General features: G+C 41.4%; 1 protein-coding gene across 1 annotated transcript; it reads right to left on the bottom strand.

Annotated features, from left to right (window-relative positions):
• Window positions 1-10600: 10600 nt before the first annotated feature.
• LOC308073304 (gamma-crystallin M2-like) lies at window positions 10601-12317 on the bottom strand (the record flags this gene model as incomplete). The annotated part of the gene is made up of 3 exons (XM_080412181.1): window positions 10601-10876; window positions 11430-11672; window positions 12309-12317. 3 exons carry the CDS (start codon window positions 12315-12317, stop codon window positions 10601-10603), a joined length of 528 nt encoding a protein of 175 aa, XP_080268307.1.

The raw sequence follows: 12317 nt of genomic DNA, 5'->3' as shown, positions 1-12317 counted from the left end.
CTCTGTCTGCATGTTTATGTGTCTGTGTACCTCTCCTTTCATAATTCTCTTTCTCATCTCCTATCCATCTATTGTTGCCATACAAGGCAATTCTCAGGTCTGGGAATGCTATTTTTGTGAGTTCTTTCTCAAGGATTAATTTAGCTGCAGAGGCCTACTCAGAGAGAGAGAGAGGGAGAGAGAGAGGGAGGGGGGAGGAAGGGAGGGAGGGGGGAGGAAGGGAGGGAGGGGGGGGGGGGGAGAGAGCTCTACTTAGGGGAAACATCAGTCTCATAGAATCATTAGGGTTCTTAGAAGAGACATTTTTAGAACTCAGTCTCCCATGACCTACCACTTATAGACACAAGAGTCTATATCAAATTCTTTCACAAAAACTGCATAGTCCCACACACACTTTTCTCTGATAGACACTGAATCAACGTTTTGGTCAAACAGTGACATTCATCAAGATGATAATATCAAATTCTTGAACTTATACTTACATAATACAACATTTGTCTTGATTTGGGCCTACAATATATGCTATCTACAAATCTAGAAATAAACTGAAGCAGACTTTGCCAGTTATAATAAGTTATAATAAGAAGAGACAGGGACCGTGTCTGCACATGTCAATGAGACCTCCATGGCCTTTGTCTGATTAAATGAAAACAAACTCAGTCAAATAACATGCATGCACACCTGGACACCAGCCCACAATCACACAAACTTGTACAACACTATCCCTTGCACCACTAAACAGCATCCACAAGAGTGCGCTCTTTGGCTCAAACTCACATCATGCTCACTGTCATGGTAGGGAGGGGTGTGTGTGGGGGGGGAGTCCAGTAAACAAGGGGGACACAGAGGTCAACAACTCCAGCTGGGGAGAACATGCTGGCAGGTGCTCCTTTGTGTTGTCAAAGTCCCTTTGTTTCTACCGTGCGCTGTGCCTCTGCTCGCATCAGCAGTAACGGGAATGCCTGGTATGCTCCAGGCTCTTTCTGGCAAATCTCACTGAGTCATCAGCATGCCTGCACCTCTTTGTCCCCCAGGTTTAGCTGGGTTGTGTGTTGATCACCCTGTCATGTATCTGTCCTCTGCACCACGGGGCCTGCACTACGCTGTTGCTACACCAGGGCGGGTTGCACAGCACAGACTCACAGAGTACACTTACACATATGCACAGGTTGGGTACAAAGGTTGGCAACTTGGCATACACTTACAAGCATACTGTACATAGAGATGTGGCATACATACATACATACATACATACATACATACATACATACATACATACATACATACATACATACATACATACATACATACATACATACATACATACATACATACATACTGTACATACATACATACATACATACATACATACATACATACATACATACTGTACATACATACTGTACATACATACATACATACATACATACATACATACATACATACATACATGCATACATACATACATACATACATACATACATACATACATAGCCATACATACAGTAAACAGAAATATAGAGATTCATATCAATAAAATAACTGTAGCCGTGAAAGGCCAATGTGTGGGGGAATAGGGGTGTATGGGAGGGGTTATAGCTGTGTTGAGGCAGATGCATACTGGGACACAGAAGCCCATGATTTTCACGTTGAAATAACTTGATACGGTCCTTTTTTCTAATGCACTGACTAAAAGAAAAAGTGAATGCCCCAGTTGCCCCACTTTGACAATACATGTTTGTCAGAGTAAACATTTCGGAGCCTAAATGTGATCCATCCATTCATAGACTTGCAGCAAGTAATTCATCAATCATTATAGTTTATCGGTGAGATTTGATATACAGGGAAAATAGGAGCGGACCAAGAAAAGAGCCCTAGGGGGACTCAGGTCAACTAAGTATATCGGATTTAAAGGGATAGTTCACCCCCAAAAATACTTTTTTTCTCGATCGATTACTCACCCCATGAAGCCTTGAATTTGTGTGTTTTTTTTTTGTCGCATTCCTAAGCCAATAATTTGATGACCAGCGGAGACTCAATGGAGACTCTTTGAGTGATCCCTTTAAGTAATTAAAGACCCCTTTTCAGGAATCTTGTGATGTCTCTTTGAGTTAATCATGGAACATCTACAGGATATTGAGGTTGAGTACCCTGCTGACAATCTCAACTCTACTGCAGTGGTTCTCAAAGTAGGGTCTGGGGACCCCCAGGGATCCTTGAGGGCGTTTTTTTTTTGGAAACATTTTAAAAACACTGTGCAACAACGCTGTGCTCTATAACACTGGTACTCAAGCTGTGGGCCGGGGACCACTGGTGGGCTGTATTGCAAGTGGGCCCCCAATTAGCAAAATACTAAGATTTCCAGCTTGGCTCAATGGAACTGGCGTAGTATACTTTAAGTTCAAAGTTTAATTTATTGAAACGTAATGAGATTAATGTGAAACGGGATGAGGAACCCAGGGTAGGGTGAGACTCAGGGTGGGGGTGTAGTCTCGGGAGCTGACGGCCATCACGTTGCTCTACTCAGGGAGTGGTAGGTCGTCTCTGCTCCGTCACTATCCCCCCTGGATTCTTAGGCCTCCCTCACACAGTTAAAACAATCGTTTTATGGCTGCCTTATGCCTTACGTGAAGCTTAAGGCCATTTCAATTAATTTCCTATGGAAGTGTTTTGATAAAGCTGACTTGCCTCGCCGCTCTCTGGCTTTACCCCCCCTCCCCTAAGGCAAGTCAGCCTTAACAAGACACGTGACTTCCATAGGAAATGAATTGAAACGGCCTTATGCTTCACGTAAGGCATAAGGCAGCGACAAAACGATTGTTTTCACTGTGTGAGCCAGGCCTGTGAGGGAGGCCCTAGCAAAAACGAGGTCACCGATTCAAGCCTCATGCAGACTAAAGATAACATGAAATGCTTATTTGAGAGCAGTTATTTTCAATGTATGACATACTTTCTTGGGAAAATAGCCGATCTACAATCTCAGCAACAAGTTGTGAGCTTGTACATCGTCTATTTTCACTAGTTTCCGTTCCGAGGAGACAAAAAATGACTTTATTGGTAAATGGTTTGTGAACCAGTCATCTGGAGTAGTTAGCAAAACAGAGGCTTGGTTCATAACGGACGGAAATAATTATAGATATCAACAGAAACTATCAGGGAGGTCATATGTCTAGCTCAATGAGAAGAGAGGCAGCCTGTGAGTCCAAAGGCCGCTGATACAATCCCTGTCCCCGACAACGTGTTGAGGTGATCATGATTTGGCATTCTTAGGTTTACACATAGTGTTTCTTGAGGATAGGTTGTTTTACTGAGGTTAGGGTTAGTGAGGGTGGGTGAGGGGGGGGGGCATTGCACAAAACATGACATTGTTAATTAATGCGTATGCAAATTTTTTAAAGATAACATGAAATGCCTTTTTGAGAGTAGTTATTTTCAATGTATACCCTATGAAAAAAATAGCCGACCTTGTGAAAATAGCCGATCTACAAGCTCACAACTTTTGGGAAATTGCTATACCGCTCCCCTTTGGCCAATTGGAGTAAGATTTGTTTCAGTGATATTTGGAATGACCCTCTACATTACTGCAAAGTTTAAAAAAATGTGAGTCTGCATGTTTGTGTTAGGGGCAGCTGAATAATTTTCATAAAGCAATATTCATTGGCTCATAAAAGCTTAATTTTCTTGCTTTTTCATCAGGCTTTTTTGTCTGTATAGGTCCAAAGTTCACATGTAAAACGTTTCGTGCAGATTGCTCTACAATCCCAGGAGGAGATTGGTTTGAACTGTTTTTCATATAATTCAAAATGGTGGGAGATCTAAAGGTCAGAGGTCAAAAGTCAGACCGCGAAAGTTGTTCGGCATGAGGAGACAAATATGAATATTGAAGTTTCATGGCTGTAGGTCAAACAGGGCATGAGTTATACCTGTTCAAAGTTGGCATTTTCAATTGAGTGCTATAGCGCCACCCTTTGGCCAATGGTTGTGAGTTTCGTGCCTTGGCCGTTTGGCATCGCCCTCTACCATATTGCCGATTTTTGTAAAAAGTTACTGCACGGCTAGGCCGTGACAGAAAAAACGGCGGAAGAATAATAATAATAGTGAAAGTGTAGAGATGCAATATGGGTCCAAAGGCCCTACGGCCTTGGCCCCTTAAAAATAGGAAAGCATTCGGCGTCAAATAGCAGATCTACTGTACAAGTTCATAACGCGCCGCAATGTGACACGTTGTGAGCTTGTGGATTGTACATTTTTGGCAAAGCGATTTGGTGTAGCGGGAAAAAAAGTACTGACCCCTCTGGGACCTCAGTCAATGAAGTATATAGGGTTCATGGGGTTAATTGAATAATTGGATCGGTTTGTTTGACAAGAGAGACAGTATACAAGTCCTGGATACGTCGGAAGGACCCCACATTGCGGTACTCTCCTTTCTCCAGCAGGTACTGCCGTCCACAGTGGTTAGGGTGTTCTTAGAAGACCCAGGACCCTTCCAGCACGTGAGCAGAGTGGAGCTCACGGAAACGCCAGCACTCGGCCAGGTTGGACACGCACCCTGAACGTACCCGTGGTCTGCAACACAAATAGGATATGGAACTCAACCCGTGTGTGTGTGTGTGTGTGTGTGTGTGTGTGTGTGTGTGTGTGTGTGTGTGTGTGTGTGTGTGTGTGTGTGTGTGTGTGTGTGTGTGTGTGTGTGTGTGTGTGTGTGTGAGTGTGTGTGTGTGTGTGTGTGTGTGTGTGTGTGTGTGTGTGTGTGTGTGTGTGTGTGTGTTTTCTGGGGATAAAGAAGAAACAAGTGTATTTGTACTAATGCACATTCCCCTTTGGATGAGTGTTTATAGAGTGGTTTCCCAAAGCGAGAGACAAGGATTCAAATATAGGGGGTTCAATTGGAGATGTGGTTTACTGATTGGGGGAAGGTCATGAGGGGATCAATGGAGCAGAAACACCCTGCGTGTAGGCCAGAAGCCTAATATCGCCATCCATGGGAGTATTCCCCTTTGGATTATGGTAGATATTTAGTAGGAGAGACCCTGGTTCAGAACCAGGAGTGTGACAAAAAGTGAATAAAAAATTTGCATTTGTACACTACTATCACTACTATCACGCATTTTAGCTAAGTATTTCGCCTTTCCTTTTGTATTATCTGAACTCACGTTTTGGATGATCCTACAGGACCTGATGTTGTCATTGATGCCCATCCAGCATTGGAAGTTGGGGTATTCTCCCTGGGTCAGAATGTACTGGGACCCCATGTAGTTGGGCCTCTCGTATAGTACCCAGCAGCCATTCTCCACCCGGACAGAGTTGCATCGACTGTGTTAAGCTCAGGGCAGTCACTGCTGCACTCATAGTAGCGCCCTTGGAAGTTTCTGTCCTCATAAAAGATCATCTAAGGACATTTTTTTAATGCATTACATGATACTCTAATTCACAAAACTGTCCAAGCAGTTTTCAAAATATACCCAATAACTTGAATTGCAGTATATCCAGAGGTTCGGCAAGTAAAGTAAACAATTTTACTTGCCGACAGACCAAATAACTTTAACACCAACAACAACAACAACAACAACAACAAAAATACACACAAAAACATAACTTCACAGTTGATAATTACTTCTACAGCATGTGTAACAAATGATTAATATAGAGAAGCGGTCACAACAATCATTGAAGCTTGAAGGCCTGTACCTTTCCCATATGGTCCATGTTTGTGTCCAGTAATACCTTTGGTAACAGATTGTTTATATCCCCCTTTCACATACACCGTATTGCTTCCAAGCTTGAGACAGATTTATATACTACAGTATGTGTCGACACATTGAAACGCACCGGCAGGGGAATCATTGTCATTTGAATAGACTCAGTGTTTATTTCTATGGTGCAGCTGTTTCAAACATGCACTGCTTTATAGTGTTTACCCGCTATTGTAAGGTATAAGCTGGCCTTTTGATCACACAATTCACACACAAATCCAGAAAAGATTTATTGACCCAATTAAATTGTTTTCCCTGCAGACAGTACGAGGCAGCAACAGGGAGGTTGGCTTCTGGCCAGTGGCCACAATTTTGTTCTGCAAGCTTTAACATCTGGTGGAGTGGACAATTGCATTCAGGCTGTCAAGCCCCACCCTCTGTCTCTGTCTCCAACCACACCTCAAAGTAAAATGAACCTAAGCCTGTCCCAAATGAACCGTCACAGGCTTAACAAATTGCAGTCTCATTGTTTCACCATCTGTATCAGTCACTATATAGTCACCGTCACACGTAGTTAATTCTGGCAGATCACTTGAAATGAACAATAATATGGATGTGTGTTTTGCAACATCAGCATTGTGGAAGGTGGATTGCACAATGCATTTATGACATTTATGGCTATGCCTGATTTAAATAGGATTCTGATTTAAGAAATATTTCATGGGAAAATTGTGACAGGTTAGTTATGATGTGGAGGATGCTTTAAACATTAAAGATTAAAGCCATTAAAACATACAGATAGGGTATCCCTGACCCTGTCTAAGGATGTCATAACATAGGTTTGACTAGTTTTAACAACATTTACCTTTATACTATGTTAGTGCTAGTACTATGCAGTGGTGGACAGTTACTAAGTACATTTACTTGAGAATTATACTTAACCCATTAAGACCTGAGGCCGATTCTACACATGTCTTTTTTTGTAGAATCAGCCACACAGAGTACTATAACTATAACTATAACTACCATTTTATTTTTCTTATAATTGGTGTGAACTCCACTTGACTAAAACTATATTTTTAATTTTTATATATTTCAAGATTTTTTAAAAAAATAAAAAATAGCACATGTACTGTACAAGCGGCAAATCGTGGGAAAAAAAGTTAGTTTGTTGTCTAAGTTTCTAAGTGTTCTGATTTGACAATGCAAATGTTTATGCATAACTGATATACAGAATTGATATCACTACGATGGCTGAGCAGCCCCTCATTGTATAATTCCTACTTACAGCAGTCTGGTTGTACATACAACTTGATATCTCAAAACACAGTTTGACACCTACATGCCACTGCCAATGTGACAGATATGGCCATATATGGAGATCTGTGTGTCAGTAGGACCTTCAAAAATACTAAACGACTAGAATAAATTGGATGTACACAAGGCACTGACCACGTCAAATACAACAATGAACTAACTGACAAAGTATATAATACACAGGGGCATATACAAGGATTAACTAGACACAGGTGAACTTAAACAGACAATCAACACAGGGATAGGCTAACAGGCAAACAAGCAAACAGAACACAGGTGACTAGGGTTACAATAATACAGGGAGATAAGACAAGGCAGGTAACAGCAAACAAGGCAGACAGGAATTAGGCACAGAACATTACTACAAAATAAGATACAAAACACCAAGGCAACAAACTACACAGAACTAGAAGACCAAAACAGAACTGGAATTCAAGTAAAAGACCAAAAACTAATAAAGACAGACAAAGTCCAAGGGCTGAGGAGCGAACCATGACAGTCAGTCCTTGTCCCTTTTATGGCCATTTATGGAGATCACTGTATTTGTCAGTACTTGTCCCTTTTATTCCCATGAATGGAGATCCCTGGTGTCATGAGTATACTGTATAGTCAAAGTATTAACAGACTTTTGTGTTGTACAGTCCTTTTTGGCCCCATTGGCCCTCCAATCCCAACGAATGCTTCGCTCCGTGACATCGTGTCTAATATCTTTTTGATTCAAAGTGTTACAGAGAAGCGGAGCAGAATAAATTAAACACTTCACTTCATTAGATCCCGCAAATTATTTTATTACATGTAAATGGTAAAATCTTGCATTTATATAGTGCCTTTATTCAAGGTACATTACATTCAGCCATACACAAATGTGTGTGTCTCTCTCTCTCTCTCTCTCTCTCTCTCTCTCTCTCTCTCTCTCTCTCTCTCTCTCTCTCTCTTGGACAAGTTAGAATGTACTGTATTTGTATTTAATGATAATATAATAATTAATTTGTATTGCACTTTTCATTCACAAGGAATGACAAAAACAGGGCCCAACAGCTTGCTAGAGCTGTCAAGTCCTCTCTCTCCCTGCCCCAACAAGGCAATAGCCCCCTCTCTCCCTGCCCCAACAGGGCAATAGCCCCCTGGGGCCCAAGCTTTCTGAGGGGTCGTTTTTGACTTTATACCCAGAGATGCTCTCCCTAAACGGTGATAAATATGAACAGGCTATACACTGGTTAAGGAGTGCTAGTCCATGGGGGGAGTCAGCTGTTATTGACAGTCACAATCTAATCTAATCTAATCTAAGTTAGTACTTGAGAGATGGTGTGAGATAATTCATTTAGACTATTTTATGATTGAATACTTTTTTAACAGTTTGCAAATAGTACAGTGGTACGATTATACAATGGTGCTAAAGGATAACACAAAAAGCCTTCAACAAGGTTGAATATAAGGGAAATAGATACAGTGATACACATATTTGCCAATCTATAAATCTTGCCACCACAGGTATTTGTTACTGTATTTGCATACACAGTGAAATGAGCTACCTGCATTTAACCCATCGTAAGTAACAGGAGCAGTGGGCGCTACGGGGGCAGCGTCTCGGGGAGCAGCTGTGGGTTAAGTGTCTTGCTGAGGGACACTTTGACACATTGCTGAAGCCTGGAATCGAACCTGGGACGTTTGGTGCAGGCGGGCTCTCCATCCATTCAGCTATGGCCGCCCCAAATGTTAGATTCAGCTACTGTAGGTTGTAAAAGGGTATAGTTAGTGTTACAACCACTGAATGTGTCAGTTTCTTGGCTTACTGGTACCGTGCACAAGAAATGTAACACTGATCAGTGTAGTAGTTTGCAAGATTAGCTGTCAGCCAACCAGCCTGACAGCCAGCCAACCAGCCAGCCAGCCAACCAGCCTCACACACGCACGCACGTGTGTGTGTGTGGGGGCACACGTGTGTGTGTGGGGCAAAACACAATCTCTGGCCTGGCCCCTGGCCACAGGGAGCACCCAGCCAGCAAACTGGTGCTGTGAGAGCCAAAACAACTTACATACAGTAAAGAAACATGCAGGGGTCTGAGGGCTGTAAAGTACTGGCGAGCTATAGTAAGATACATGGAGAATGGAGATGACAAGAAACGCCATTGGAGAGCTCGTCTGAGACAAAAACACCTATTGTCAGACAGTGACTGTTTAACAGTGCTACTGTAAGTAACCAATCAATAATGTTCAATCCACTTACGCCTACAATATAAACAAATGAAAAAAGGTTATGTGACAGATTTGTTATGTTTTTCCAGTGAGGAATATTACAGCTAAGCATTTAAGCTTTACTAACTTTAACTATCCATTTACCTACAATGTTTTTTTTTGTTGCCCCCTATGTTTAATCAATCGCATCGCATCACATCACATATGTTTTATCTCATGCACATACCTATGTGGATCTACCAATATGTTGCCACGTTTGCACCTTACACACACACACACACACACACACACACACACACACACACACACACGTTTGCACCTTAACCTCATGTAATCTGCTGGTCTTATGCTATGTGCCTATAAATTATGTAGATCTCTTTGACATGCTTATTTAATGTTTGATTCCCCCCGACCCCCCCCCCCCCCTTTTTGCCCCTTTCTTCTACCTAGCTGGGAAACAACAAAATGATAGCTGGGAAACAACAAAATGATGGAGCTTATGCAAAAACAAATTTCACCCATTTCTTTATACCTGGAAACCAGATATATGACAATAAAGCTGATTCTTGAAATACAGTATACATTTTTAAACAAAAATCTCCTATAGAGGGTCATTAGACCAGGGAAAGATAAGGGAGCACTTGTTTGTATGTATGTACTGCATATGTTATTGTCATGGGTTTTGTATAGTAATGTATTTTTAACTTATTAACTGTTAAATGTAAGAGGACCTCAACGGAAATAAGTCTCAGGACTTTCTTGTGTAATCCTCGAACTGTTGTAACCATGTCGTTTTTGCTTTTCAAATAAATCAAATCAAATCAAAAAGGTGTTACCTTCAAAGGCGTCTGGCTCTGGGACTCCTCCATATGCTGGTGGCTTAACAGAATGATAATTGTTCTTAAACAATAGAGCTAATGATACCATGAGACTAAGTAAAACCCTCGTTATATAGCTACCTATATTGTTCCATTTTATTCCTGCCTATTTACTATGCGCCTTTCATGACTTTCAATTGTATGAAAAGTGCTAAACACACAACAAATAATGTTTTTTACTGCTCTCTTTTAGTTAACTTTACTTATCTAAACTGATATACCTATTTAATGCCACCATGTGCAGAACAAAATAAACTGTAAGTTCAGTGCTGTATATGTATGCATATAATAACTTTAAAAGCATGTGCACCTTGCAACAAGATCCTATAGATTATGACAACTTTTGACAACTTTTGAGCAGACAGGAATTGATTTTATTCATTTGACATCAATGCTCACAGAGGTGAGTGTTGGAAAACAGGGCATAAGATCAGATGGTAAAGGGGAAGAGGTTTTGAAACGTATCGAGACAAGAAGTCTGGTGCAACCTCTGAGGGATGCACCCCAGAGAAGACCTCAGAACTCTGTGATCCTGCGGAAGGAGGCCACGGCGGGGGAGGTGGCACCCCAGTCTGTATAGTTTCGGTACTCGCCACGCTCCAGGAAGTACTGGCGGCCACGATAGTTGGTCTGCTCGTAGAGGGCCCACGCACCATCCAACACTGCACAAGAATGGAACTCACAAAACTTAAAGGCCTTGTGAACGGATGGACAATCCTCACCACTCTCTGCCATTTGGCCCCGGAACTCTTGCCTGTCATAGAATCTCATCTTCCAGGAATTTCCATAGACCTTTAAAATGATAAGAGAATGACAATCAATGGTATGGACAAAATGATGTTAGTGTACTACAGCATGTAATGTTTTCCAAAGGACTTTGAGTTTGCCTATATGAATTGTGGTCTTTTCTTGGACATCTTCCTCGTTTCTTTCACCAATTGATGCATGCATGCATGAAGAGGCCAGTTGCTGCCAAAGCATGAGCCTCTTAACTCTCTTTATTGTCCATTGGATTTTGACAATTTTACTGCCTGGTTGGTGCACCCAGTGGTAACCCATTGGCAGCTGGGCACGCTTCTGCATACAATTTGATCACAGACCTTTCAAACATCCAAAGTGCTGAAATATCCCCAAAGACCCCAAAGACCTCCACAAAGTAAAATCCTCAGTGTTAATTTAACTCTGTAGAGGTGACCTCTAGGGTGTAAAATGTATTTTACTGTGCAAGAATAATAATATGATTCCATTATTTAAAAACAGCCCACTATGCACATTACTGTCAAACTTTCCTTGGCTGATTTCCTTGACTATGTGGTAAAGATCAGTCACTGTTTACTGAGCTTACATTTTTGATAGAGCGACATGATTTGACACGGTCATTAAAGCCCATCCACTCTTGGTGATCGGTGTATTCTCCGGGGGTCAGGATGTACTGGAAGCCGGTGTAGTTCGGACGGTCATACAGAACCCAACAGCCACTCTCCACCCTGATGGAATTGCAGCGACTGATGTGTGATTGCAGGTCAGGGCATTCGCTACTGCACTCATGGTGCCGACCTTGGAAGTTCTTATCCTCAAACAATTCAATCTGTAAAGAGGACAACAGAATTAAATCCTGGTAAGCTATAAGACATGCTTTATTGCCTCGTACAGTAAATTGCTTGAGTGTGTTGCTCAGTATTCCCAGAATTTGCTGGCGGGGGGATCCATGCTCCTGCCTTTGATGCCCACCGGGCATATCACTGGTGGGAATATATTTTATCCCTGCTGGTCAGCAGGTCAGACTTTTAGAAATTACAATAGCCGATAATACAATAGGCTTGATATTTATGTTATAGATAATATCATAATTTAATAAAATAAAATAAAATTAAAATGTGTGTTAACCCTGGCGTCTCTATTTTGGACAAATTTGTCAACATAAAAAAAAGAACATAAATAGCACATCTACAAGTTCACAACATGCCATGATCTTGTTGATCGGCTATTTTTGCTATTTGCCGTACAAAGAAGCATACAGAGCATATACCTGTAAGTGGTTAAGAAAATGTCCCCCCTCTATTTTTCTTTTTAACAAATCGAACCCTGAGTATTCCATTACAATGATGCAATACAAAAAAGAAAACACATACAACAACAGAAAATGTAAGAGAAAATCAACTGTCAAAAATGTTACAAATCGTCTGGGAACACTTTGAGGTAAATACTGCCTAAGGCTCCTTACCTTCCCCAT

The sequence above is a fragment of the Gymnoscopelus braueri genome (assembly GCF_963280865.1).
Source record: "Gymnoscopelus braueri genome assembly, chromosome: 18".
Lineage (NCBI taxonomy): Eukaryota > Metazoa > Chordata > Actinopteri > Myctophiformes > Myctophidae > Gymnoscopelus > Gymnoscopelus braueri.
This window is presented reverse-complemented; position numbering and strand designations above follow the sequence as displayed.